Here is a 27,594-nt window from a genome sequence, read left to right as displayed (position 1 = left end):
GTCTATGCTTCGTACATAGAGTACAACTTGCTGGTCACTAATTGGATGTAACTTGTGACTTATTTTTCTAGTGATGGAAGGAGATTCATATCAATCTATAACAGACATTGTTGGTTGCCTACTCAACATCCATCTTCCCTCCCCATTTTCCTTCTGGCAGAGCCCCAATTTTTTCACAGATTCATCCTTCCCAGCTAAGCCATAAACTCCTGGGAGAGAGATATCCATCTCAGCACGAAGGACTGCATCATGATCTGAGTAAGCAGTGGTCCTGTGTTCTTGTCAGTCACTATAATGGCTACTGAGATGCAGGGCAAGATAGCTGAGGGTGGGCCTGGCACTTATGGGAATAGTTTTACTCAATCTTAAAAATAGACACAAGAAAAGATTGTTCTACCGCTGCTGGACATTATTGTGTCAGCATGAAGTGACTAGAGTTTGAGAAGGCTTCTCAGGGCCTTAAGGGGAGTTAGCCTGAAGCACAAATGAGACAGACGAAGCACTGCAGTCCACAAAGATCCAAAGAATCTAAGTATTTGTTGAGCAGCCAAGAAAATAACAAAACCAACCCTGAAGTTAATTTACTTCTCAACTTTTTACATAAGAAAATATCCTTAGGCCAGCTGATTTGGTGTTTTCTTTTACTTGCAGTTAAAAGTATCCGTCCAAAGTATATTTTTCTACATTTCTGACCACTTAGGGTGGCCTTGACATTTGTAATGTTTCTATTGGGGACCAGTATGTCATCTGGGTTCATGAGTTAGAGAATGTAAGGCCTCCACCTTCATCAGAGCATGCTCCAAGAAGCTGGGCTCACTAGTCCAAGCACCTGAGACAGGGGTAGGACAGTTGCTTCTGTAAAGGGCCAGAAGGTAAGTATTTGGGGATTTGTGAGTCATACAGTTTCTGCTGCAACTACTCAGCTCTGCTGCTGCAGTGCAAAAGCAGCCATTGATGACACAGCAAATGAGCACTGTGATCCAATAAACTTTGTTTCCAAAAAGCAAGCAGTGCCCTGGCCCGTGTGGCTTAGCTGGTTGAGCACCGTCCCATGCACCAAAAGGTTGCCATTTTGATTCCTGGTCAGGGCACATGCCCGGGTTGTGGGTATGCTCCCCGGTAGGGGGTGTTCAGGAAACAACTGATAGATGTTTCTCTCTTGCGTGCGCTCTCCCTTCCTCTCTCTCTGAAAATCAATAAAATTATTTTTAAAAAGTAGGCAGTGGGCCAGATTTGAGCTGTGGCCATACTTTGTTAACCTCTGACCTAAAATACAATCTCAGCCAACTGTGGATAATCAAGGCTCTTGGGGCACAGAGCAGCTAACATTGCCTGTCTCCCATTTTCACTCCTGGAGTTGTCTGTGCTCTGATTCAAGGGCTATCTGCAGTAAGAGGGTGGAAAGGCCAAAAGTCAAGAGAGAGAAAATTGAGGAACAAGAGGTTTATATAATTGACTGTCTATTTAATCAGTTACTGAATAATTGACAGTTGGCTCCATTTTCTGAAACCATTTGTCCCTTGAACTTGATGCGGCTGACTGAATGAAAAAACACATCTGGAGCAGCTTTCCCCCAGTCCATCTGCTTAAGCACAAAACATCTCTGACCAACTAAAGGCAACATGATTAGCCGTCAGAGTTTGCACAAAAGCAGGTGCATCTGGGTAGTCTGTGCAAGAATGTTGTTCTAATTAGGGAAATAGGAAAGACTTGATTTCTGAAAGTGCTAGTCTGTCACACTTAGCCAGTGTATTATTTGAGATAATGAACTCTGTCAAACAACATGGGGTAATGGAAATCAGGTAAAAGATTGATCCAGGGAAGTACCAGAGATGAGTACCTGTTGAGAAAATAAAAGAGGCAAAGCAGAATGAAAACTGGAGAATCCTGGCTTAGATGGTATAATGATGAATATTATGAAAATATATATTTGTGTATAATACATATTCAGAAGAATATTTCATAATTTTTACAAAACACTTCTCTTTTTCAAATATGTTTTTATGGATTTTTAGAGACAAAGGAAGGGAGAGGGTTAGAGAGATAGAAACATCGATGAGAGAAACATCATTGATCTGCTGAACTCCTGCCTCTTGGATAGTCCCTCCACACCCCCCCCCCAAGGGATTGAGCTCACAACCCAGGCACGTGCCATGACCGGGAATTGAACTGATAACCTCTTGGTTTCTGGTTAAATGTTCAACCACTGAGCCACACCAGCCAGGCCAAAATCCTTCTCTTATCTCTTACTTTCTGTTTCTTTAAATGCAAACTGTCTCTGACAATAGGTGGAAATGAAATCATTATTTTAAAATAGTCCTCAGTGCACATAGCCCCAGAGTGATAGTGTCCCAGTGGACGGTTTGATGGGTCCTCCCCTGTGACTGCCACTCAGGATCAGCAAAGGCTAAGCCTGGTGCTTTTAAGCAACTGTCCCACGCACCCCATTTAGAAGTGTATGTTGCATCACACTAACAATGCCATCGCAAGACGTCTATACCCAGCGCCTTAGAGCATTCTGATTAATGCAAACATACGGATAGAAAATCGAACCAAAGAACCCTCCCTTCCCCTTCAGAAGCACCTCAGGAAAGACGTTACCTTGGCTTTGTTTCTAATTAGGTCCTCTCTGCCTCTTTGGAGAATGAGTGAACACAGCCATGAGGAGACGTGAATTCCTCTAACTCTTCCATATCACTCTCCCCACAGCCTGATTGCCACTTTACAATTAATTGAAAAACCTATGCTTTTAAGTTGCTGCCAGGTGACTTAGCAGGAATAAATACACTTGCAGGTGTCTCAGGAAGAGCAACTCGATTGTGTGGTAATTCCGAAATGACTTCCTCTGGAGTGTGCTCCCTGAGGCGTGGCTCCTAACTAGGCAGCTTTTCTACTGAGAAGTGGTCCACTTGCGAGTCGTGTAGAGATGGAAAAGGAGTCCTCATTCCCGCTTTCTTAGTGGAAAATATAGGCAGTGTAACAGGAAGTACAATCTTGACTTCTGATCCTTCTGGTAGTAACCTATTTTATAGATGAGCATAGGGAGCTAGGAGTATCAGATCACCCCCTCACTTCAGGTCTTGAGCCTCCTTTGGTCCTAGTTTCTGCTACTTGTTCACTCCATCTCCTCCCTCAAGTACCCCACTCTGCATTTTTCCCTTTTCCAAACTCTGTCATCTCCTTTCTCATGTCCTGTTTCTCACATGCTTGGCAAAGTCTTGATCATCCTTCAAAACCCAGTTTGAATATTTTTTCCTCTAGGAAGGCTGGGCTTCCCTTTGTCGACTTAGAACATATCAAGTGTATTGAAACTGACTGACCCAGTTATATGTCAGTCTTTCTCCTTTCACCGTGAGCTACTGAAGATAATAGTCTGTACCTTTATTTATCTTTGATGCCTGTCATATAGTAGATGATTAATAAATATCTGAAGCCGAGTCAGACAACTGAAAAGCCAGATGTCATCTTAAAATACTGCCCAGTGATGTCCTGATCTACGAAAACAGGTTAGAACAAATCAGACTTCTTTTAGAAGGCTGACAGAGCATAATACCTATGTGCAAGTGAATAAGTTTCAAATCTTATTAAAAGCCAAGAAAATAATGTTTCATCCTGACTTCCTTTGAGACTTGGGCCTACCATAGATAGCACATCTGGCTTCTTAAATGGTTTTGTCATCCCTACCTCTCCCCATCCTATTTGGATTATCTTACCAAGTGAAGTCCCAGATTGTGGTCAGCCTGCCTATTTTCATGTGATTGTTCCCAGGCAACTCGGCTGGGTAGAGAGTTGAGAAGGAGAGCATTGGAGAGTGGCTTTTGTATAGAGAAATCAGAGTGCAGAGGAAACAACCCAAGGACAGGAAAACACTGAAATGCAAACTAAGCAGGGTAGTTTTAGGAAAACCATCTTAGCTGGGTGCAAGGTGCGGGGGTGCTTATCACGAGACTTGAGGAGGCAGTTTTGCACATGGCGGTGTGATGGCAGTCATTCCGCAGAGTGCATTCTCAGATGTGACATTTTCAGAACATTCCAGCACAGTCCTCTCCATCAGCAGCATCTACCTTCAAGACAAAGGTAAAAATCTATTCCCTGCCCTCCTCGATAGTTACCAATGTACAAATGTATTGTGTTCCAATAATTCATTTGTAAATCTATTGCCTGAAATTTGGGGCCTTTTTCGACTATAGAAATAATATAAAAGCTGGTTAGGTGTCTACCTGGCCCATTAATCTTCCATGATGCATCTAAGGTAGAGAATCAATAGAACCTTTTCAGCTGTACCTAACCACTCTTTACAATATGATTCCTATGGAGAGATCTATTTGGGAAGTCAAATATGGATGCTCATTCTTTCCTCCCCCTCTTGCCTGTCTGAGTAGGCTTCTAGGTCATTAGTATTCACAGGCAATGCTTTGAGGGCTACAGTCCTGAATATCAGATGGATTCTCACTTTTTAAACCAGTTAGACTTCTTGTGTAAAGAGTGTGCATGTTGGGGACCGGAAGACTGGCTTATGATAGGTAGAGATGGATGTAAATGGTGTCTGCTTCCACCTGTCAGTTTTCTTCTGCATGTAGATTCTCATCATTACACTGGTGCCTAATACAGCCTATTGTATTTCCCCATAGTTAGCTCCTGTTCATAGACAGGAGGGTTGTTGGTTGGTATTCCAAGTCTGGCTTTTCCCCTTGGAGTTTCATCACATAGTTTAATTTTGTGGATCACAGGAAAAAATGATTATTAAGTTTTTAATAATAATTTGAATATGGCTTGATCATAGTTGATGACATTTTATTTAAGGACACATTTTCTTTATAAAGAAAAGCAGACAGTTCTATAAAAAATATTCAAAGCATAAGAAGAGAGGTGCAGAAGTGGCTTTAAGATATTTGTGATCCAACTGTGTACTTATCTAATTATAAATACAAATTTTCTTCCTACTAAGATGCTTTTAGCTGAAAGCTCTAAAAGGCAGGGACATGGTTCAGCTTTAAGATGAAGTTCTATGATTTAGAGAAACCTCTACCCTCAGGGTCACCTTTAGGCTTAAAAATAGCTTTCTGATAACATTTGTTATTCTGCCTCTGAGCCTCTCTCTCCACCCCTTTTCCCTGTTTCAGACAGAGCTATTAGGAGACTGGGACTTCTAAAAGAGTCTACCCGATGATTCTGAAATTTTATCAGGCTGGTGACCTAGCTGGGCCATTGATGTCACCCTCCCTGTCATCCTTTGCCTGTAACTCGAATGGATGATGACAGCAGGGAGGGGGGATGATGCAAGGGCTTCTGACCTCAGACCAACACTTGTATTAACCCAGAGCAATCATGACACCTTCTAGAAATTAAAAATAAATTTATTAAGAAAAGTTTGAGGACACTTGCCCTGAATGGTACACAAATCCTAGCACCATTCATACTCAGTAACAGGACTGATTGTACAGTCACTGGTGAAAAGGATCACTTGAATGAGATTGCTTTCATTTGTATCATTAATGGTGCTGGTGTTTTCAAATAAATTCTGAAACTCAGTAACATGGCCAAGAATTTTATTAGATTGTTCAGACGCAGACATCCTTTATTACTTTGGAATTAGAGAAAGGCAAGTCCATTGTTGACATAAACTCTTGGGAGGCAAAAGATTACATAGATGGCTATCTGGTCCTACTGCAGAGGACAGATCAGAACTGTCTCCAAGTTTTAATGCCAAGCCAGAAGTACCCTGGGGGAAGGGCAGGGGCTGCTAAGAAGTATGGGGGTTTGTGTTCTTTGCACATGAAAAAGCTTTGAGAACTTCTCCATGAGACTTGTTGTCTTCCCATTGCTTTCTCTAATGTGTTTTTTATTCAAATCTTAACAACTCATGCCAACTTATGAATTGGAAAAAGGAAAAATGTCTCTTTGGTGTAATGAATTTAAGTAGAGCCCCAGTTTTATGGGCCTGACCCTTTCCTCATCTGGGTGGTCAGTGTTTTTAAGTGTCTCCAAGAATCAGACTTGAATACTTGTTTCTTCCACTTCTAAGGGTCCCTGGATTTCAGGTCAAGGCCACATGAAGAGACAATTATTTCCACGCAGGAAACCATCTTTTTTTTTTTTTTGCATCCCCAGAAACCTTATCTATAGAGCAGGCTTGGGAACCATTGTCTGGACAGGCTGTTTGCAAACTTAACTTTTGGCTATAGGTTTTTGTTTGTATCTCTCTCTCTCTCTCTCTCTCTCTCTCTCTCTCTCTCTCACCTCTGTAGAGGTCAATCAAGTGAGAAAAAGAGTGGGTAATTACAAAGTAATTGCTGTCAAGAGGATTCTCTCTCCTTGGATAATTATCCCATGGATAATTTCTGTTTTCCCCACCTTTGCCCAGACCTTCTTCATACTATATAGCCTTTGAGTAAAATAGTAATTTTTCAATAATGAATGAATTTAGTTTTCTAACCCATTTGCCATTCTGGCCATCTGGAAAGTATTGTTACAAATAATTGGCCTACAACATACTGGCTTACTTGTATCTTCAGGAATAGGAATCAGTAGGGCTTGTTTAGATTGCCCAGTTTATTTGGATCCCAAAATAGATTTCTTACTCCAACTCCAGGCCTATCTAAGAGGGCGCCAAAGTCTGGGTAAGGTCAGCCTACCTTCTGAGGCAGGCTGGTGGCACTACATAATGTGTTGCTTTATGTTTAAAGCAGAAATGCTACCAGTTATGAAACGTAAGATGCTGTGCTAGTTCATTAACAGCTATTTATAAGTGGCTATTCTATACGAAGTTCCAATCCAGAAGCTTGCAGGAAAGAGCAAAAGAGAACTGAGAATCAAAATGCTAAATGCAGTATGTTATCCTGGATTGGATCCTGGCACAGAAAAAGAATATGAGTAGAAAACTGGCAAAATCTGAATAGAGTCTGGGGTTTAGGTCATAGTAATATTAATTTCTTGTTTTGAAGAATGCATCATGGTTATGTAAGATGATCCATTAAGGGAAGCTGAGTGCAGGGAATCTGGGGACTCTGTACTATCATCACAACTTTTCTATATATTTAAAATTATTCCAAAATAAAAGATTTATTTAAAAACTAAATAAGAAGGAGCATACTCACAGTAAACTTACTTTGCTAAATTGGATTCCTGTTTGAAGTTGAAAGAGTGTCTGAAGTTATAACTCTAGGATTTTTTCAAGGAATACACATTATTATTGAATGTTATATTTTGCATATTTCCTACTGGAAGGTATTTTTGGGGGGGGGGTATGGATTACTTTGTTGAACTGACACAGAAAAGCTAGTGAATATGATTTGTTCTGACCTTTTTATACAGTCTGCATCACAGACCAAGTACATATTAAATGGTAAATGAGAATCTCAGAATATCTTCCATCTGGCCTCTTCAAACTGGGACTCAAGGGCCTTCAGTGTGTGCAAGACTTAATAGCAAAAGGATGGTTCCACCCTACTGGGAAAAGATGGTATTACTGAGCAATCAAAGAGAAAATTACAGGATTATAAAAGAGATACAGAATGTTTCAGCTGGTCTCCTTGTTAAAAGAAAGTATCCAGAACTTGTGATAGAAAGACAGTGTTTTATATCTACAGAGATTAATTTACCAGTGAAACAACTTCACCATGATAGGTATGCTTGTAGTTGAGAGAATAAGAGGGGAAAAAATAGATCTGCATGTGGTCTATCTGCATCCTGCACTAGAGAAACTGTAATTGACCCAACTCCAGCCCAGTCTAGCCAGCTGGCAAAGTAAATGAGCCTGATAGGTGTTGATAGGTTGAAGAGACCCTGCCTGTAGAAACCTCCATAGAGCAAAAAACAGCAATGAAGACCTGATAGAAAGCTAGACATTTTGACCCCAATCAAACTGACTTTCCCTTATTAAAGGCAGGAAGAGTCCAAGGAGACAACTCCTGCAGTATATGTAGGGCATTCTTTAGATAGGGCAGAATCCCCTAGAGCGCTTGATCCTATGGGAAGAATTTCTGATGCAGCAGCTCTTAGGTGGGGGCCTGGGAATTTGCAGCAAGTTCTCCGGTGATGCTGATCCTGCAGACCTGGGTACTACAATTTAAAAATTGATTTTTGGGTGAGAGAGAGGAAGGGAGCGGGGGGGGAAGAAGGGCGGGGGGGGGGGGGGGAGATAGAGAGAGAGAAAGAGAGAGAGAGAGAGAGAGAGAGAGAGAGAGGTGAGAGGTGAGAGAGAAACATTAATTAACAGGGGATCAAACCCACAATCTGGGTATGTGCCCTAACTAGGAATTGAGCCCATGACACACCAACCAACTGAGCAACACCGGCCAGGGCCTCCATTGATTTTTTGTCCGTTCTTTAGTTCTGATTATTTATTTCCTAGTGCTGTGATGATAAAGACAGCTGTGGGAATTGGTGTAAAAAGTGTCTGTTTCTGATTGTTTTCTCTGTAGACAGCTGAGGACTGAAGTGGCATTTGGAGTGGTAAAGACATACAACCACATGCATTTGAAGATTTGGGCAGAAAGCATGCCACTTCTTGCTGCCTTGGCAGTTTCCTTTCATGCCTTGTCAGGTCAGGGTGTTGCTACACTTGCAGCTTTTTGGGAAGTTTAAATAGGTGTGGAAATTGACCGCAGAGAAACTTATTGGACAGGGGACCCAGGTTATTGAGGCGGGTCATGCTGGTGGCTCTGCTTACCAGACACATTCCTGTAGATCTGCCTCATCTTTGCTGGGTTTCTTCCCAAAGAGCTGAAATGAAATTTCATCTGAAATTGCATGATTTCTCTCTTTTTAACCCTCAACCTCCAAAATAGTGGGAATAGAGATTTGCTCATTCTTTCTTTTTAAAATATTTTAATATATTTTTAAAACTTTGTTGTTGTTTTTCATTAAAATGGAACACAGTAAATATGGAATGTTTAGACAATTTATAAAAAACAAAGAAGAGTTTAATTTTATATCAATGTATATATATAAGCTTTTAAATATTTAGAGTCATGCCTTTCTAGTTTGTTTCACTCTTCTTCACTCCCCTCCCTTAGGAATATATGAATAAATAAAATCCATGTATACATATGCAAATATATATATATATTTACATATATTTAAAAATATTTTTTTGTGTGTGTGTAGACTGTGCTGGTTGTGGCCTATAGATCCTCTGCATCTCATCAGCATAAAGCCAGTGTCTTTACTATGACTTACCAGGTGCTGCACGGTTTGTATCATACCTCCCATTGTCTCCTGACCTATTGCTACTCAGGTCTTCTTGCTAATTAATTTATGAACACATCAGCCTCCTGCTCAGTGTCTTTCTAGTAGCTGTTCCCTGTACTTAGAATGCTCTTCCTCCAGATATGTGTGTGAGCAGTTCTTTACTTCTTCAAGTCTTTATTCAAAAGTCCCTTCCCTTTTACTTTTCTCTCCTCCTTGGCAATTATGACAAATACAATATATATATACATCACTGACTTGTTATTACCAGCTTCCCCAATTATCAGATATGCTCTATGACAGGGGTTATCACCTGGGCTGTTCCTTGCACTGTCCCAGGGCGCAGTTGACACTCTATAAATACCTGTTTAAAAATATCAAATGAATGAGCCTAGCCGCAGGAATCATATTCCATGTCCCTTAACATCTTCTATCATGATTTTAATAGCTTTGTTTTTATTTAATGACTGTTTTTATTCCACTAATATGTAATATACCACATTTTATTAAATGTTATTTTTATAACTAACATACCACATTTTGTTCAAGTACTTTCCTCTGATATTTTCAGTATGCATTTATTTTGCTGTTATAATCAGCCAAATAACCCTTATATGTATTTACTCAAATCTCTAGTACTTTCTGTAGGATACATGTTCAGAAATGAAATTTCTGGGTCCATAAGGAGATGTCGGTAAGGTTTTTGATATACCTCATCACATCTCTCTCCAGAAGGGCTGCATCTTTCTCACAACAGAGATTTAGAATGCTCATTTCTGTTCAGCTTTCATAATACGAGGTACTTTTTTCAAAAGCTTCCAATTTTATGAGAAAAATATTACTCATTAAAATGTGTATGTTTCTTAGATTAGTGGTAAGATAGATATTTTTCATACTTTTTATTAAACATGTATACTTCTTCTATACATTTTTAGTTTATGTTCTCTACTTAATTTGGGGGAGGGTGATTAGCTTTCTTTTAGTGTTTTGCAAGTGCTCTTTATATAGATAAGCATTAAAAATACATATGGTTAATTTTCTTTGCCATTTGCTTTTAAATGTCTTCATGGTGTTTCTTGCTACAGAGCACATTAAAGTTAATGTAATGGAGTACATATATATTTTTTTCTGTATGAACTGCTTTTCATTTTATGTTTTAAAAGTTTAACACATCCTAAGATTACATAAATATTTCTATATGTCTAGTTATTTTATGGCTTTATTATTTTCCCCCAATTGTTATTCAGTCTTCCAATTCTATTTATTAAATAATGTCATTTTCCTCATTGACTTGAAATTCCCCTTTATTACATACTAATTTGAAAGTATTGTTTGACTGTTTCTGCTCTAATTTTGTTTTATTAACTTGCACCTTTCTGTAGCAGAAACCCACTTAAAAGTTAGCATTTTATAATATTTTCTTATATTAGGCTAAATCACTTCTCATTTTTAATTTTCAAAATGATTTCATCTCTCTAATATGGGCTTTTTTCCTTGCAGAAGAAATTTAGAAAATTTCCCCCCCCAACTTTCAGTGGTTAAATTTGTATCAATTTTATAAATAAATGGGAGAAACGGTGACTCTCCTGGTATCTGACTGGCTAATTCTCAATCCCTTTATTAGATCTATTATGAGATGTGGCTTGATGTGCACAGCTTCTGACCAATTCCCAGTTTCCTCAAGTTCAACTTGACAGTCAAACTCTGTTTTTCTGGTGCCATCTTTTCCTACCTTTGCTGTCTAGTTTCCAACATTAGGAGTCAGTGTCTCGTGTTAAAGCTGTGATTCCCAGGGTGCTGAGCCACTGCAGCTTTCCCTGTCTCTGCCCCGGTGGCCCACTGCTTTTGCTGATGAGATGGGAGGCTACTTTCACCAGTGTAGAGTGGATCAATTGCATTTCCCTGCCCAGATGACAACTAGGAATGAATGTCACAGAATGGATGCGGAAAGATGATAAGCAATCAGTGTTATATCAGTTCAAGAACGATATGACAGATAAAAGAGAGCTGTTCAGTCCCCCCTGCCCCCACCCGCTCCTACAAATCTGGTCGGGGGGGAAGGACAGTGTGAGGCAGGTAGTGTCATTTTATTTTTTGTTTCAAGAGTCTCTCTTTTATGAGAAGCAACCCTAGGTAAGAATGTAATAAAAACAATAGCCTATTCTTTTTTTTCTTTATTGATTAAGGTATTACATATTTGTCCATATCCCCCCATTGCCCCCCCTCAACCCCCAGTATTTTAGGCGTGGATTCGATCTTTATGGGCAATGACACAAAGCGCTTAAGAAATATCGATGGAAAGCAGAGACCTTTTCATATATGGAATATGCGTTATGTTGGATCTGGTAGCAAGGGAGGGACCCAAACGACCAACCACAATGGCCTCTGATCTAAACTTTGTGCTCTCCCTACCAGGAAGTTGTCAAAACAGAGGACTCGGGAGGTAAAATGGGTGAGACTATTTCAGGTGTCTTAAGGGTCTGGAAACAGATTACAAATGCAAACTCTAATTAAAAGAAAAATAGAAGAGAGTTAACATTGCTGAGAATTATGATATGGGGAAGTACTGCCCTTAGAGCTTTATGCACTTTACCTGATAGTGTTTCTTTCTTTCTTATTTATTTATTTATTATTTTTTTCTTTATTGATTAAAGTATTACATATGTGTCCTTATCCTCCTATTGCCCCTCCCACCCCCCACTCTTGCCCTCACCCCCCTGGTGTCTGTGTCCATTGGTTAGGCTTATATGCATGCATACAAGTCCTTTGGTTGATCTCTCCCCCTTACCCCCACCTTCCCTTGCCTTCCCTCTGAGGTTTGACGGTCTGATCGATGCTTCTCTGTCTCTGGATCTGTTTTTATTCATCAGTTTATGTTGTTCATTATATTCCTTTTGCTCTAAGTCAGGCACTATTCTAATTACTTTTCACATATAAATTGATTTAATCCTCCCTAATACACTGTAAGGGAAATTCTATTATTATTCTACTCTAAGGGCTTACCTCAGTGAAGCTCCTCATACCTTATAGCAGGTAGGAATTCACTTTAACTCTAGGCATCAGATGGTCTATAAAATGAATTTTTAGTGTGTTTTCATCCTTTTCAGTCTTCATTAATATTTTAGAGTCATACTTAGGGAGACACTTAGGGCTGCTAGCCAGGTGCATTTTAAACAGGAATTCATCTTTTTTTAAAAAAAACAAAAAACTTTTATTAGAAAATAAAACACAGACACAAAATTCTAAAAAATAAAATAGTTCCATCACTTAATGAATTCTAAGGCAAACACTCTTGTAACCACTACCCAGTTCTTTGCCATCATCTCAGGACTCCCTCCATTTGCTCCATCCTTATCTTGACCCTCTTTGTTTCACCAAAAGTAACCACTATCCTGCCTTTCCAGAACAATTTTCTTCCGTGTTTTTTTTTTTTGTATAGCTTTATGACAAAATGTGCCTCCCAATTATCATAGGTTAGTTTTGCCCATTTTTAAAAAACTCGATGTATATTGTCATCTATTTGAGTTTGCAGATTCCTTCTCCACTGTCTTATTTCCTTTATAACATACCTGTAGAAGAACTTAGGGCCGTTTGCCCAATAGAGTTTTCTAAAGTGTAGGTTTTGCTGGTTGTGTATTTCTGGTCCCACTCAACACGTTTCTCTGTTCTTTCTATTCCCTGCAAATTGGCAGAAGGATCCAGAGACTTGATAGGATTTGAGATTGATGCATTTGGCCAGACAGTGAGTGGTGTTGAGTTCTTTTGTCCAAAGGCACATGATATATGAATGTCTCTCTTTTTGTGATGTTAGCAGCTATTGATGCTCAATGCCTTAAAGCCAGTAATTCATTGGAGGTTAAATAATTATTTTATTCTATTATTTATTTTTCATTGATTAATTGGAATAATTTTGAACAAGCATAGTTCCTCATTTACTAATTGATATTCTGTGCTGCAGTTTTTGTTTGTTTGTTTGTTTGTTTTTAAAAAAGGCAGAACAATTGCTTCATTCTTTCCTTTTGTTTACCAATTTTTCAATTAAGGAATTGGTTCACTATTACTCTGCAAAGGTGACCAAATAGGATTTTAAGAAATACCCTTGTGAACAAATGAATTTAATGGGTTTTGTCAATCATGATCACTATCTCTTTTTAAAAAATATATATTTTATTGATTTTTTACAGAGAGGAAGAGAGAGGGATAGAGAATTAGAAACATTGATCAGCTGCCTCCTGCACACCTCCTACCGGGGATGTGCTGGCAACCAAGGTACATGCCCTTGACCGGAATCGAACCTGGGACCTTTCAGTCTGCAGGCCAATGCTCTATTCACTGAGCCAAACTGGTTAGGGCACTATCTCTTTTGAAGTTCGACATTTCCCATCTTTCGTCAGTGGAAGCCTCTTCAAATGTATCCCTGAGTCCTTGTGTCATGACTGTAGTAGTCTTTGATAGCTTTCTTGTTATCTAGTATGGAGTGGAACGGGATGCACGAAAGAGGGCAGTGCGAGACAAGATTGCTCAGGACGCTGTAGTCAGTCAGGAAGCATGCCTTGTAGGTCCTTTGGTCCCACTGCAGTGGTAGATGAGGAGAATTCTTTCCTGCTTGCTGCACCTTTTCAAAATTAAATACCAGACTATAAGAGACAACATGCACAACACAATAATTAGTTGCATTGATTGAACATTTAATCTTACTACCGGGTATGTGCTAAGAGATACGGTTATTTCTGCCTCTAGAAGTGGGTCTGAGGTGTCTCTTGCCTTTAGGTGTAGCTCAGTAGTGGCTGCAGTTAGAGTTCCAGAATAACCATGAAATGTCTTTAGCCAGTGATCAGAATTCCAAGGTTGTCCAGTTAGTGCTCAGAGAATTCTATATACTATAAGGGAGACAACATAAGCAAAATAATTCTCCCTATTTTTTCCCTTTCCGTAATGGGTTTGGCTTCCAAGTAGAAGATTCCAAGACAAGAAAAGAAAATTTGTGCTTCAAATTTCAGTATTTCTTTGGGCTTTCTAAATCGTTTAAATGCATCTCTTAGGCTTTTTCTATAACACCTTTATTGAGATATATTATATGTATCATAGAATTTACATATTTAAAGTGTTCAATTCAAGTGTTTAGATTATTCAGAGAGTTGTATATCCATCACCATAATAAATTTATCATCACCAAAAAAGAAACCCTGTAGCTGTTAGAAGTTGCTCCTCATCTGCCCTGAGCTCTCCCTTCTCATCCCCCTACTTTTAGACAAGCACTAATCTACTTTCTGTCTTCATAGATTTTTCTACTCTCATAAAATTTCATATAATGGAATCATATAATATATCGTCTTTCATGACTAGCTTCTTTCACTTAGTATAACATTTTCAAGGTTCATTTGTGTTGTGGAATTTATCAGTACTTTATTTTTTAATTACTGATAATAGGCAGTTTTATGTATATAGCACATTTTATTTACCTATCCTTCAGGTAAATAAAATGTGGATAAATGGGTTGTTTTTACTTCTGGGCTATTATGAAATATACAGCTATGAATATTTATGTACCTGTTTTTTTAAAAAATATATTTTATTGATTTTTACAGAGAGGAAGGGAGAGGGATAGAGAGTCAGAAACATCGATGAGAGAGAAACATCAATCAGCTGCCTCCTGCACGACCCCTACTGGGGATGTGCCTGCAACCAAGGTACATGCCCTTGACCGGAATTGAACCTGGGACCCTTCAGTCCGCAGGCCGACGCTCTATCCACTGAGCCAAACCGGTCAGGGCTGTACCTGTTTTTTATATGAACATTTTTTTTTCTCTCAAATGAAATATACATTTGATTCTCATTTTTCATGATATTTATGTTCTATAAAGTCACCAATTAGCAAATACTGAGCCATCCAAAATTAAATACCAGACTCTAAGTAAATACTGAATTAGCAAATACTGAGCCATTGCTCCTCAAGGAAATACAGGGTTAAGTCCTGTAAGCCGCTGGTTACAAGACTTTTGCCAACCAATCAATATATAACCTTGTTTGATGTGTGTTTCCATTTAAAGATGTCTTATTTAATATATACTTCTTACAAGTAATTGATTACATGTAGTATTTCTTTATAATAAGACACTAGCTGAAAAGGGTTTAACATTTTCTTGACTCTAGTTAATATGGTAAATGTCACTGGCTTTTAACCTTATAAGGATGCTTTTTCTTATCAGCCATTATCTCATGAATCCACAAATTTCGCCACTTCAAAGTTTCATCATGTACTATTGATGTCTTTAGCATTTTCTGGAGTGGTCTCACAGACACATCAGGAATTTCCTCCTCTTTATTCTAGAAGTACAGTATTGTCAGGTGATTAACATTTAATTCATAACCAACATCACTATTTCTCATGCCTGAATGACGCTTATTTACCACATGTATTTTCTTTTTAAAGTCCATCACAATCTTCTTGTGTTTCGGAACACTAGACAGCAGCTTAACATTACCCTTGGGAGTAATTTTAAGCAGTAAAATCACCAACAAAAAGCACAAAAAGCAAAAAACGTGGCACGAAGTAGACCATGAAAAGACACTATTTACATTCTGAGAGGTGAAACTAGGCAGACCATGGCCTTGTTCAACCTCAGCTGGGAATGGGAGTGTCAGATGACTCAATTTTTTTTGCCACTTTGCATGTATCCATAAATGAGCAGAAACATTACACAGCATTGATTTGGGGTTACAAATAAATATTTTCAAGCAGGTAAACTCATATGTGTGTGAATAATGAAGATTGTACCTAGAAGTGGAATTGCTAGATCATATGATAACTCCATGTTTAAAGTTTGGAGGAACTGGCAGATGGTTTTCCAATGTGGCTGTGCCATTTTGCATTCTCACCAGCAGTATGTGAGAGTTGCCAATTCTCCACACCCTTGCTAATACTTTTTATTACTAATCCTTGTTGTTGTTCTGGCTATCTTAGTGGTTATGAAGCGGTAGCTTGTTGTGATTTGATTTGCATTTTCCTGATGGTTAATGATATCTAGCATTTTTTTCATGTTGTTTTTGGCCATTTGTATATCTTCTTTGTAGAAATGTCTGTTCAGATCCTTAGTTCATTGTTTAACTTGTATAATCTCTATATAATAAAAGCATAATATGCTAATTAGATTGGATGTCCTCCGGATGTCCTTCTTTCCAGACGAAGCTGCAGCGGGTGGGGGCCAGGGCCAAGGCCCTTGCATGAATTTCATGCATCGGGCCTCTAGTTTTTAATAATTAGAGTTGGAGACTTTGATGCTGCACTTTCAATAATAGGTAGAACAATTATGCAGAAAGTTGATAAGAAAATCGAAGAAAAGAGAAGACTTAACTAGATTCAATAGACATCTATAGAATTACCGAGTTCTCCTTTTTATTCTGTCAGATTTTGCTTCATATATTTTGTAACTGTACTTATGTGCATGTATGTATATGATTGTTATATTTTCATGAAGACTTGGCACTTCAATCATTATAAAAAGCTCCTCTTTATCCCTAGCAATAATGTTTGTTTTAATGTTTTATTTTATCTGATATTAGCATAGCTGCTACGGCTTTCTTATGGATGCTGTTTGCCTGCTGTATGTTTACATCCTTTTACTTTAACCCATATGTATCATTGAATTTAAAGTGTCTCCTCATGCAATGTATAGATTGGTCACTTTTTTATCCAGCCTTACCATTTCAATTTTGATGATCCTATCTAATAAAAGGTAATATGGAAATTAACCATCACTCAGTCACAAAGATGGCGGTGCCCATAGCCACAAGATGGCAGCGCCCAGTCCTCTCAGCCCCACCGGAGTCCCCCAGTCCCGGGGCGGGGGGGCGGCGTTGGAGACTTTGATGCTGCACTTTCAATAATAGGTAGAACAATTATGCAGAAAGTTGATAAGAAAATCGAAGAAAAGAGAAGACTTAACTAGATTCAATAGACATCTATAGAATTACCGAGTTCTCCTTTTTATTCTGTCAGATTTTGCTTCATATATTTTGTAACTGTACTTATGTGCATGTATGTATATGATTGTTATATTTTCATGAAGACTTGGCACTTCAATCATTATAAAAAGCTCCTCTTTATCCCTAGCAATAATGTTTGTTTTAATGTTTTATTTTATCTGATATTAGCATAGCTGCTACGGCTTTCTTATGGATGCTGTTTGCCTGCTGTATGTTTACATCCTTTTACTTTAACCCATATGTATCATTGAATTTAAAGTGTCTCCTCATGCAATGTATAGATTGGTCACTTTTTTATCCAGCCTTACCATTTCAATTTTGATGATCCTATCTAATAAAAGGTAATATGGAAATTAACCATCACTCAGTCACAAAGATGGCGGTGCCCATAGCCACAAGATGGCAGCGCCCAGTCCTCTCAGCCCCACCGGAGTCCCCCAGTCCCGGGGCGGGGGGGCGGCCACTGAGAGCAGGCAGTGTGAGCGGCCTGGAGGAATGGTTGCTTTGTTGCCATGGTGACAAGGCAAGCGTTCTACCCCAATCGCGGAGGGCCTCTGGGCAGCGGCCATGGAGGGGCGGTGGGGGGGGGGGCGCTTGTGTTGTTGTGCCGGTGACAAGGCAAGCGTTCTGCGCCCGGCCACGGAGGGCCTCTGGCCAGGCCTGGCGCAGAACGCGTCATTGCAGGCTGGACTGAGGGACCCCCCCGCCCCCCCCGCATGAATTTCATGCACCGGGCCTCTAATATTCTATAATACTTTCACATTTAGTGTTATTATTCCTACAGTTAGATTTATGTATACCATTTTACTTTTATTTTTTAAATGAATCTTATCTTTTTTGTTTCTTATTTCTCCTATGCAACTATATGTTGAATTGAGAGGATATTTTGTATTATAACATTTTAATTTCTTTAGTGATTTTTCAGTATATTATTTTAAATTATTACTTTAGTGGTTGTTCTGGAGCTTACTGCATAATTCTCAACCTATCAAAATTTACTTAAGACTTAAATGAGCTTAATTTAAGCCAGATATAGAAATATTATTCCTGTATAGCTGTCTGCTATCTTTCCTCCTTCTGTGCTAATATCATTGTACATTTTCCATCTGTATGTTACAATTCAACAATATATTGTTATAATTACTGTTACATAATTTTCTCTTTTAAAGAAGTTTATAAAAAGAAATGAGACCAATGTATATTTTAGTGTGTTAACCTTATTCACCCTTTATGGTTCTCATCATTTGTTCTGTGAATTTGAATTAGAATCTGGTGTCATTTTCTTACTCAAGTACAATTTTGCTGTCACCTACCTCCTTTGTGCTATTAGTGTCAAATACCTTATATTTTTCTATTTTTCTATATGTTATTGGCCCAACTATACAAATATTTACATATGATTTCATACTTATACTTTGTAAATCAGTTAAGGGAAGAAAGAAGACATATGCCTATATTCTGTTTTTTTATAATTATATAATTATTTTTACTGGTGCTTTTTGGTTTTGCTTTGTTTTTTTCATGAGATTCAAATTACTCTCTGGTGTCACTTGTTTTCAGCATAAAGAACTTCTTTTAGCAGTTCAGGTAAGATAGATCTGCTAGTAACAATTACTCTCAGTTAAAAAAAAATCTCTGAATGTCTTTATTTCATTTATTTTTTGAAATATAAGGTTGCTGGATATATGATTCTTAGTTTATAGATTGTTTTTCTTTCTTTCAGCACTTTAAATATATCATCCCATTAGTTTCTGGCCACCATTGTTTCTAATGAGAAGTCAGCAGTTAATCTTACTTTGTTCTCTTGAATTTAATGAGTTGTTTTTCTCTGCTGCTTCAGAATTTTCTCTTTGCTTTTGGCTCTTAGTATTTCAACCATGATGTAGCTGGGTGTGGATCATTTGTGCTTATGCTATTTGAATTTTATTAAAAATATTGGGTGTGTAGATAAATTTTTTCTAAATATTTAGGAAGTTTTCAGTCATTAGCTCTTTAAATATTGTTTGCTGCTCCTTTCTCTTTCTGTTCATCTCTGATACTCCCATTTTATGCATATGCTGTTCTTAAAGGTGTCCCACATTTCTTTGATACTTTAATTTTCTTCATTCTTTTTCCCTCTGTTTTTTCAATTGCATAATCTCTATTGATCTATCTTCAAGTTACTAATTCTTTTTCCTGTAAACTCAAATCTACCGATGAACACTCTCTAGTGAACTTTTTATTTCAATTATTATATTTTTAACTTTAGAACTTTGATTAAATTTTTTATTTATTTATATTCTCTATTTGATAAAGTATTGGTACCATACACTACATTACTTCCTTAAACATGATTTCCTTTAATTCTATGAACACATTTATGAATGTTTGAAATCTTTGACGTTGTTTCAAAGTCTTTGCCAGTTAAACCTACATCTGCCCCTCCCCGCTTTCTTCTGTGTAGGGATTACACTTTTCTTTTTCTCATACTTTCAAGTTTGTTGCTATTGTTGAAAACTGGATATTTAGGTAATATTTTGTAGCAGTGCTGCATTCGGGTTCCCTCATCCTCCAGAGATTGTTTTTGTTTGCTCATTTCTTTGTCCAATGTGTTGGCTAAGCTATTTTAATAATTATTTCCTTCACAATGGGCACCTACCAATATCATTGCTCGGAAGAGCAGCCTTAGGAATGTGCATAGTCACTGTGTGATGACAGAGGTTTTAAAAGATTCCTTTTGTCTCTTTTTCTGGTCTCCCCTGTTAAATTGCCTATCTCTGCTGGAATCATACCTAGAATGTAGGTTTTACTAATTGCTAGATAATTGTTCAGTTGTTTTGTCACTGCTTTAGGACATAAATGCTCCATAGTCTGATCTAATTAAATTCATTTCTTTTTGTAGAGTCAGTTTTTGAGGCAAATCTTTGAAGTTTCTTCTGACTCCAGAATGGCTGTCCTTAGCTGTCTCTTTTCCTGGTCCTCTCTGGTAAACTAGCTGGCCTATGGTTTAGCTTATTGCTTTAATAGAGCTATCTGCTTTGTCTTAATTGGTTACCATCAAAATCTCCATTGGTTTTTAGAGCACCCTTGGACTCTATTTCAAATAAAGTCAGTTCCTTTGGGGAGAGTTTATGAGCTCTCTGTTCTTATGGACTTCCTTTTCTCTATTTGTTCTTATTGAAAAATAAAACCTCTTAGTTGGTGCCCTAGAGCTAGGGACAGGGACAGTGGCATGATTCTCTCAGAGTGAAAGCCTTGCTTTATTAGCTGGGCAGAGGTGGCAACCTCTGGTCTTCTCAGCGTATCTGTCCTGGCATGGACAGATAAGCATGTGTGCTGAGGCAAGGGCAATCAGAGTTACAATATTCTTAGCCTGCTGTGCTTAGGATAGAGCTTCTGTCTTATAAATGAGGGTGAGTGGAAGAAGGGAGTACCTGATTTCATGGCTACATTACTAGAAATTTAGCTTTTTCATCTTATAAATGAAGAGAATGTGATTAATTTAGGTGGTCTTTCCTTCGTGATTTCCCTTAACTGGGAGCTGATGGGTCAAGGAGCTCTGTTTTCTTAACCCCACCCAACCATCAGAGGGTTTGATGGGGAGGTAGATAGTTGTGGCTGAAGTTCTTATTGAAATTTAGTATATTTTCTTAAATAAATATTTCTTAATTTGCCATTTGCTCTTAGGACAATTTCCAGAGACTTTAAAGAATTGTTTGTTTTTTAAGAAGCAATTTTTATTAGTTATGGTTGTTTGCTGGGGAGCAGTTTCAAAGAAGTCCTTACTCTGAAATTCTGCAAGTGGAAGTCTCTCTCTTGGACTTTTTATATTTATCTAAAATATAAGAAAATGAAGGCAATTATTTGAATTTAATTTAAAAAACCTTAAAGAGAAAGGCCTTCTGGGACTAGATTTCTGGGCAGAATCATCTAGGGCAGCGATTCTCAACCTGTGGGTCGAGACCCCTGAAAATACATCCTGCATATCAGATATTTACATTACGATTCATAACAGTAGCAAAATTACAGTTATGAAGTAGCAATGAAAATAATTTTATGGTTGGGGGTCACCACAACATGAGGAACTGTATTAAAGGGTCACGGCATTAGGAAGGTTGAGAACCACTGATCTAGGGTTTTTCACTGTGATTGAATTCATTTGAAAACTTCTTAGCTTTGCAAAATGCTTTGACTAAGCAGACTTAGGATACTCTACAAATATATTTTTTCAGCAATGTGGACGTTGCACTAAAAAAGTCTGACTTAATTATTGCCTCTAGTGTGAAATCCATATTTTAAGACAATCTTAGTTTTCCTCTTCATTTACTTGATAGCTTGGGGCCATTATCAATTTTTTAAACCAGAAACTTTAAATGTATTCATTGAAGTCAGTTCATCAAACTTTATGGAGTTCTATCCGGGACAATCTATGAACATTGCTCTGGGTACAGTGGGAGACTTCAATATAGATTATATGATCTATAGTTGCAAAGAGCCATTAATTGGGAATTTACATAACCAAGAAGGCACAATTAAATTCTCTCTCTTTGCAGGCACTTGATTAATATTTAGATTTTTTCCTAAGTAGTTGTTTTTTTCACTAAGGTCATTCAAGTAGTCAGAAGAGGTGGTATTTACAATCATATCATGTGAGTTACATTGGCTCCTTTAGTAAAATATCCCGTAAGCATGTCCTGCTGGCCTCAGTGGCCACCTAACTTCTCAGGGCCTCATAGGCCTTCTATTGTCAAGTACCCAAACTTTCTTGGTCCCTCGTTTATAATTATGGCATAACTACATTCCATGGTATTTACTTTCATAATGATTGGCTCTCCTTTTCTATTATTATGTGATTCTCCTATATGATGATGATGTGAATGAGATTGCCGAGGTAAGCAGAAATCTAGGAATATATATTAAAACTATGACGAAACCAACAAATTTTGGGGAAACATTTCTTACTTAAACCCTCAAATTAGGAATAAATTGTTGATACCTCTGGTTTTTCTTTCTAGTTACCTTCCTGTCAGTCTGAAATAATTTGGATAATAACTAGACCCCCATGTGTTACCTGTTTTCATTTTGTGCTTATGTCATTCAAATTATTAACCCCACAAAACAACCCAGAACTCCATTCATTCAGTAAACAACTAAAGGTCCCCCTGTTTGGCAAGCATTGTGCTAAGTGCCAGGGCTTCAATATTATTGAGATTATTTCCTTGATCTTAAAAGAATTTTATAGGCTTATGAGGGAAACAAATATGGAAACAAAATAAATGTATTAGTTAGTGTTCTATGGTAAAAGAATTATGTGCAGGGCAGATAGAAGACCGCAAGGTCAATGCTTACTTCTGCAGAACAGTAGAGAGGTCAGAAGAATCTTCACCTTCAGGAAGTGATGACTAAACTGCGCCATGAAGACAAATTCTGAAAAGACTGAATTAGACAAAAAGTGATGAGGAAAGGCATTCCAGGCATGAGAAAGGCTTGAAGAAAAAAATCCACACAGATAGACTTATCTTAAATGGTCTTTTAACCTTACAATTAGGAGGATGTAAGTCCAAGAGAAGACTCTGTTTCCTTGATTATAATACTTTTATTTTTATTTTTGGTCCGACTTCTCCAAGTCTCCTGGTCTCAACGTCCTTGGTAACAGAGAGCAGTGCCATTTTTATCTAATACAGAATCTAATATTTAGTAGGTTCTTAAAAATGTGCTGAATGAATCAATGACATAAATCCATTGGTCATTATCCACATTAAGGCCAATTCTTTGCCCTGGAAATTAGTTCTGAGTGTACTTCATATCGTGATACCAGCCCCTATTTCTGGGTTTCTGGCCTTTCATTAGAGCTCCAGCAAGAGAAGGACTGCTTCCTGAGGCCAGGTTTGGCTGCACTTTCACTGGAAGTAGCAGCAGGGATGTGCAAACTCCACATAGTTATAGACTGTGGGTTAAGCTTTGGCTTATGATCTTGTGCCTAATTTTAAGAAAAATTATATACCTTGATGCATATCATGCATAAATAGATCAGAAATTGGTCATTCAAGCTACTCCTTTCATTTTAACAACCTTTCTTCCATTATTTTTTATTTAATGTAGCACCGATTATCTTCTATAGCACATAATGGGAAAGAACTGGGTTGGGTCTTTCATCCCTCCTGGCCTATCACCTCCACATTTACTGGTCTTGAACCCTTAGTAACACCACAATTTGTCATTTCCGGGTATTCCTGGGCTCTACGCCCTCCATGGGTTATGTGTCAGCTCCAGGGCTTGGTAGGAGGTAGGTGAGGAGAAGCCAACTGTCTCCTTTCCTGCCTGGCCCAGTCAGGCTTCACTGTAGACCACACCAGGGTGTAAAAGTGTTTATGGCTTTTTTCTTTTTTTAATGGGGGGAAACTCAGAACACCTTGACTTTAAATGCTCAGCAAGGGCACACTCAGTGGGCGCAGCTTCAGTGACTACCCAGGTGTCCTGCCCTAAGGTGAGTCCCTTTCTAGGAGAGGACATTTGGGGGAGCTCCTTCTCTCTCCACAGGATCCATTTTCTCTCACTGACCCCCCAAATCCCCAGAAGTACATTCCCTCACATCTCACTCATTAACTATAATAAAGGGGGACACTCTGAGGCTTAATATTCTAAGATCAAGAGAATAAATTGCAGTAGGTGCGGCTTTGTAACTCCAAATCACAGATTCCCTTTTGAAGTCTCTCACTTCCCCTCCTCCCCTGAACTACAGGCCAGCCCCTGGAACACACATCCCTCCCCCCCACGCTCACACCCTCCCCAACCACCACACACCACTCCTCCCAAGGACTAATGCTAATGATCACAGAAATTACAGACTAATGTCTTAAAGAAGGAAGAGTTCATTTTCTGCCACATAATTGGCAAGGCAATACTCTCTCCGCAGTCTGGACATCTTATTATTATGCAAAAAAATACACAGTATAAATCTCTTTCTCCATCCCATCCTCACCCTAATCCTTCTCCCCATGCCATTTTAAATTGCACTCTCTGGGCTTGCTAGAAATAAGAGAAAGTCCTATTGTGGGGCCGGAGACTCATCCACGGCCTGCGCTAACAAAGAGATGCTTTGCTATTGCTGTTCCATTAAGGAATAGATTAACTCCTTATCTGAGAGTCCACTTTACCCCCAATTTCCAACTAGGCAGGAGGGGTGCCAATGGATTAATCTTCCCCTGGCAAAATATAGGCAATTGATGATGTGTGCACAATAGCTAGGTCACATGGTCTGACAAAGGATTTATTTTTTTCTGATTCATGTTTCATTTTCATCAAATCTTACAAAAGAATAAAAATCAAGCTGGATTTCAGTTTTTGGGTGTGTGGCATTTAACTAATCACCTTCGTGGAGAAAAGGAAAATTACACAAACTCACATAGAAAATTCTGCCAGCATGATCATCAGGGCTTATAGATACACGAGTTAATTATGAAAAATGTTCAAGCCCTTAAATAAATCTTAAAAATTCTCTTTGAACACGTGGCCCTGTAGCCTGGTGAGGCTAAAATTGGTCAAAGGCAGAGCTGAATGTCAAATGATAATTTCTGCTAAATAATTCAGGTCACCCGAACTCTGATATTTTACCTATTTTAATGAGTATAATGGGTGCAATTAGAGGCTGTTTTCCTCACGGCGCCAGACACAATATGTTCTCCCCTAATTGTGGGCTCCTTTTTCTTCTGGTCATTCCTATCTGAACGTTTGTCCTATATTCCCAGTGCCTGGCAGCAGCAGCCGCTAAATAAATGTGGGGTGAAGTCAGGAACTGAGTGAAGTTTTGATGCTTATCATGAAGCACAAAGAGATTGCAGAGCAAAAACCAGAGACATCTCCATAAGAAAGTCTGTGGTCAGTTTCATCTGCAACAGCATGGAATGGGAATGAAGACATCTTAGGCCTTGGGCTTCTCTCTAATGTTATCTTTTTTTCTCCCCTGGCAGGGAAGTGGTGCTGATATGGTTGATAAGAACAAGTGCTGCACACTCTGCAACATGTCTTTTACCTCAGCGGTGGTGGCCGACTCCCATTATCAAGGCAAAATCCATGCCAAAAGGTTAAAACTGTTGCTAGGAGAGAAAACCCCGCTAAAGGCCACAGGTATGTGTGTGAAGCGCAATCGTGGGGAGATGCGGGAGTTCAAGCAGCGTGCCTGTCTCCTTAATTCTGCTCCCTCTTCAGTGGTGGCTGCCAGAATCAGAGACTCATGGCAGATGTCCTTCCACACCTAAAGGGAGGGGGCAGGTAGCCCTGGCAAACCTTACTGTCGTGGACCGTTAAGTCCAATAGCAGGTGCTCATTCTGAACCTGGCTCCTTTAGGTCTGTTAGCCGGCAGCCTGCAACTTCTGAAAGGCTGTTTACCTCCTGCAAGATGTTGTCTGTCATACTTATTGTATGTTATGTAAGATATTATATCTATTATGCAAAGAACAGTGTTCTTCCCTAGCTTCAGTCTGCAATCAGTATGGTAACGGAGAGTGTGCTGTGTGTAACGGGTACATTCCCTCCCAGGTCTGTGTGGTCCGGGGTATCCTGCGGGGAAGAGGAAAACTGCAGTTATGAAAACCATGTTTGTTTGCAGACAACTGAGTTGGTTTTTTTTTTTTAAAGAAATTTTCTATTTAGAATAAGAAAATATAGATATGGTGTTTTAAATATAAATCTTAAATCCTTATTTTTAGATGTTAAATATGATTTGCTACAATTTTTTTAAAATGTAGTTTTTATTGATTTTAGAGAGGATGGGAGAGGGGAGAGAGAAACATCAATGATGAGAGAGAATAATTGATCGGCTGCCTCCTGCATGCCCCACACTGGGGATCGAGCCCACAACCCAGGTTGTGCCCTGACAGGTAATCGAACTGTGACCTCTTGGTTAATAGATTGACGCTCAACCACTGAGCCACACCGGCCAGGCTATCTGCTATAAATTCAATAATCCATTATGATTTATTTAATTATTGAGGTAACATTGGTTATAACATTACATGCATTTCAGTGCTCACCACTGAAAGTCTAGTTTCTATCTGTCTCTGCACCTTTGACGCCCTTTACCCATTTCACCCTCTCTCTACTCCTCCTCTGGTGACCACCAATCTATTGTCTGCATGTATGAGTTTGTTTTTGTTTTTCGTATGTTCATTTTTTTCTTCACATCTGAATAAAATCACATGTTTTTTGTCCTTTCTCATCTCGCTTATTCAATGAGCATACAAGGTCCATCAATGCTCTAACAAATGACAATATTTGGTCTCTCTTTTTTAACCTATTAACTTTCACAATCAAAAGCTTACATATTGAATAACATTTGGCCTTCTAATTGCTTAACTAAAAATTTTTTTTCGGAAGTCTATCAAAGCACAAAACTAAAAATATTGTTTTAATTTAATCAAGGTAGGCTATTTGAACAAGGCATACATTATGGTGAAGATGTTAACTAGAATAGATTATAATCCAAAGAATTTGGAGGTGTAGTTCAAGATGTCTATTCTTTCAATGCAATTAAAATTTAGCAGTTCATTTTATCCTGCTGTCTAATGAATCGTGCATAAATCGTGGGTGTAATTCTTTTTTAAATGGTATTTTGGAATTTGGAGAATGTATAAAACAATACTTGGCTTTTATCCTCAGCAGTGTTTTTCTTAGAAGAAAGATCTTCTTTTACTTAGAGAATAGCAAGAAATCTTTTCACTGTATTTTTCTACTTAGTCTAACAAAAGAACACTTTTTTTGCAAAGGTGGCTTTGACATTCAGATATAGGATAGGGTTGTGAAACATGAAATCTGGTGACAAGCTCAGCCTATTTGGGGGCATACTCTGTGTATGAGCATTTGATAAGCAACCACTTGATTGAAATTCCTGATTCTTGCTCTTTAAAAGGTTGGATACTCACCTTGTAACCTACTCCCCTTCAAATCTCTTAAAATAGACACCTCAAAAAAACAGTCCCTGGAAAATTTTTCTCTGTTTTCCATGAATGAGCAACTAGCTCATTTGTTCTCTCTGCCTCAGCAGAGGATTGCTATTAAATTTAAGTTCAGAGGTAGAGATGGAAGAGGAGCTGTACCATTGTTTATCACCTTAATTAGCAAATAGAGTTATTATTTCTGTAAAAAAAATCACCACATGGCAAAAATAGTTCTTTGTGAATTTAAATATATCCCCAAGATCGCCAAGTGCAAGTGTGTTTTCCTGAATTCAAATACCCTCAGAGCTGTAAATAGAACTTGGCTGTAATTTGTTAGCTGCCATCAATATTCCAAAAGAAAAATCAAAATCACTTAAGCTAAAATCTTTATATAGTGCCTTTGCTCTGGTGTCCATAAAACTGGCCCAGTCCTCACTGTGACAGAAATCAGGTTGCTGGGTAGGCAAGTAGGGAATGGGGGTGGGTGGGTGGAAGAGCACTACT

General features: G+C 38.5%; 1 protein-coding gene across 3 annotated transcripts in view; it reads left to right on the top strand.

Annotated features, from left to right (window-relative positions):
• ZMAT4 (zinc finger, matrin-type 4) overlaps window positions 1-27,594 on the top strand; it is a 336,866-nt gene that overhangs the window by 166,825 nt on the left and 142,447 nt on the right. For all 3 annotated transcript variants that reach the window (XM_005856446.2, XM_014536453.1, XM_014536447.1), the window contains one exon: window positions 25,125-25,281. In XM_005856446.2, coding sequence (XP_005856508.1) covers window positions 25,125-25,281 — 157 coding nt within the window. The remainder of the gene's footprint in view (window positions 1-25,124; window positions 25,282-27,594) is intronic.

Source organism: Myotis brandtii, unplaced genomic scaffold, assembly GCF_000412655.1.
Source record: "Myotis brandtii unplaced genomic scaffold, ASM41265v1 scaffold103, whole genome shotgun sequence".
Classification (NCBI taxonomy): Eukaryota; Metazoa; Chordata; class Mammalia; order Chiroptera; family Vespertilionidae; genus Myotis; species Myotis brandtii.
Note: the sequence above shows the minus strand (reverse complement) of the source record. Positions and strands in the feature narration are given on the sequence as shown.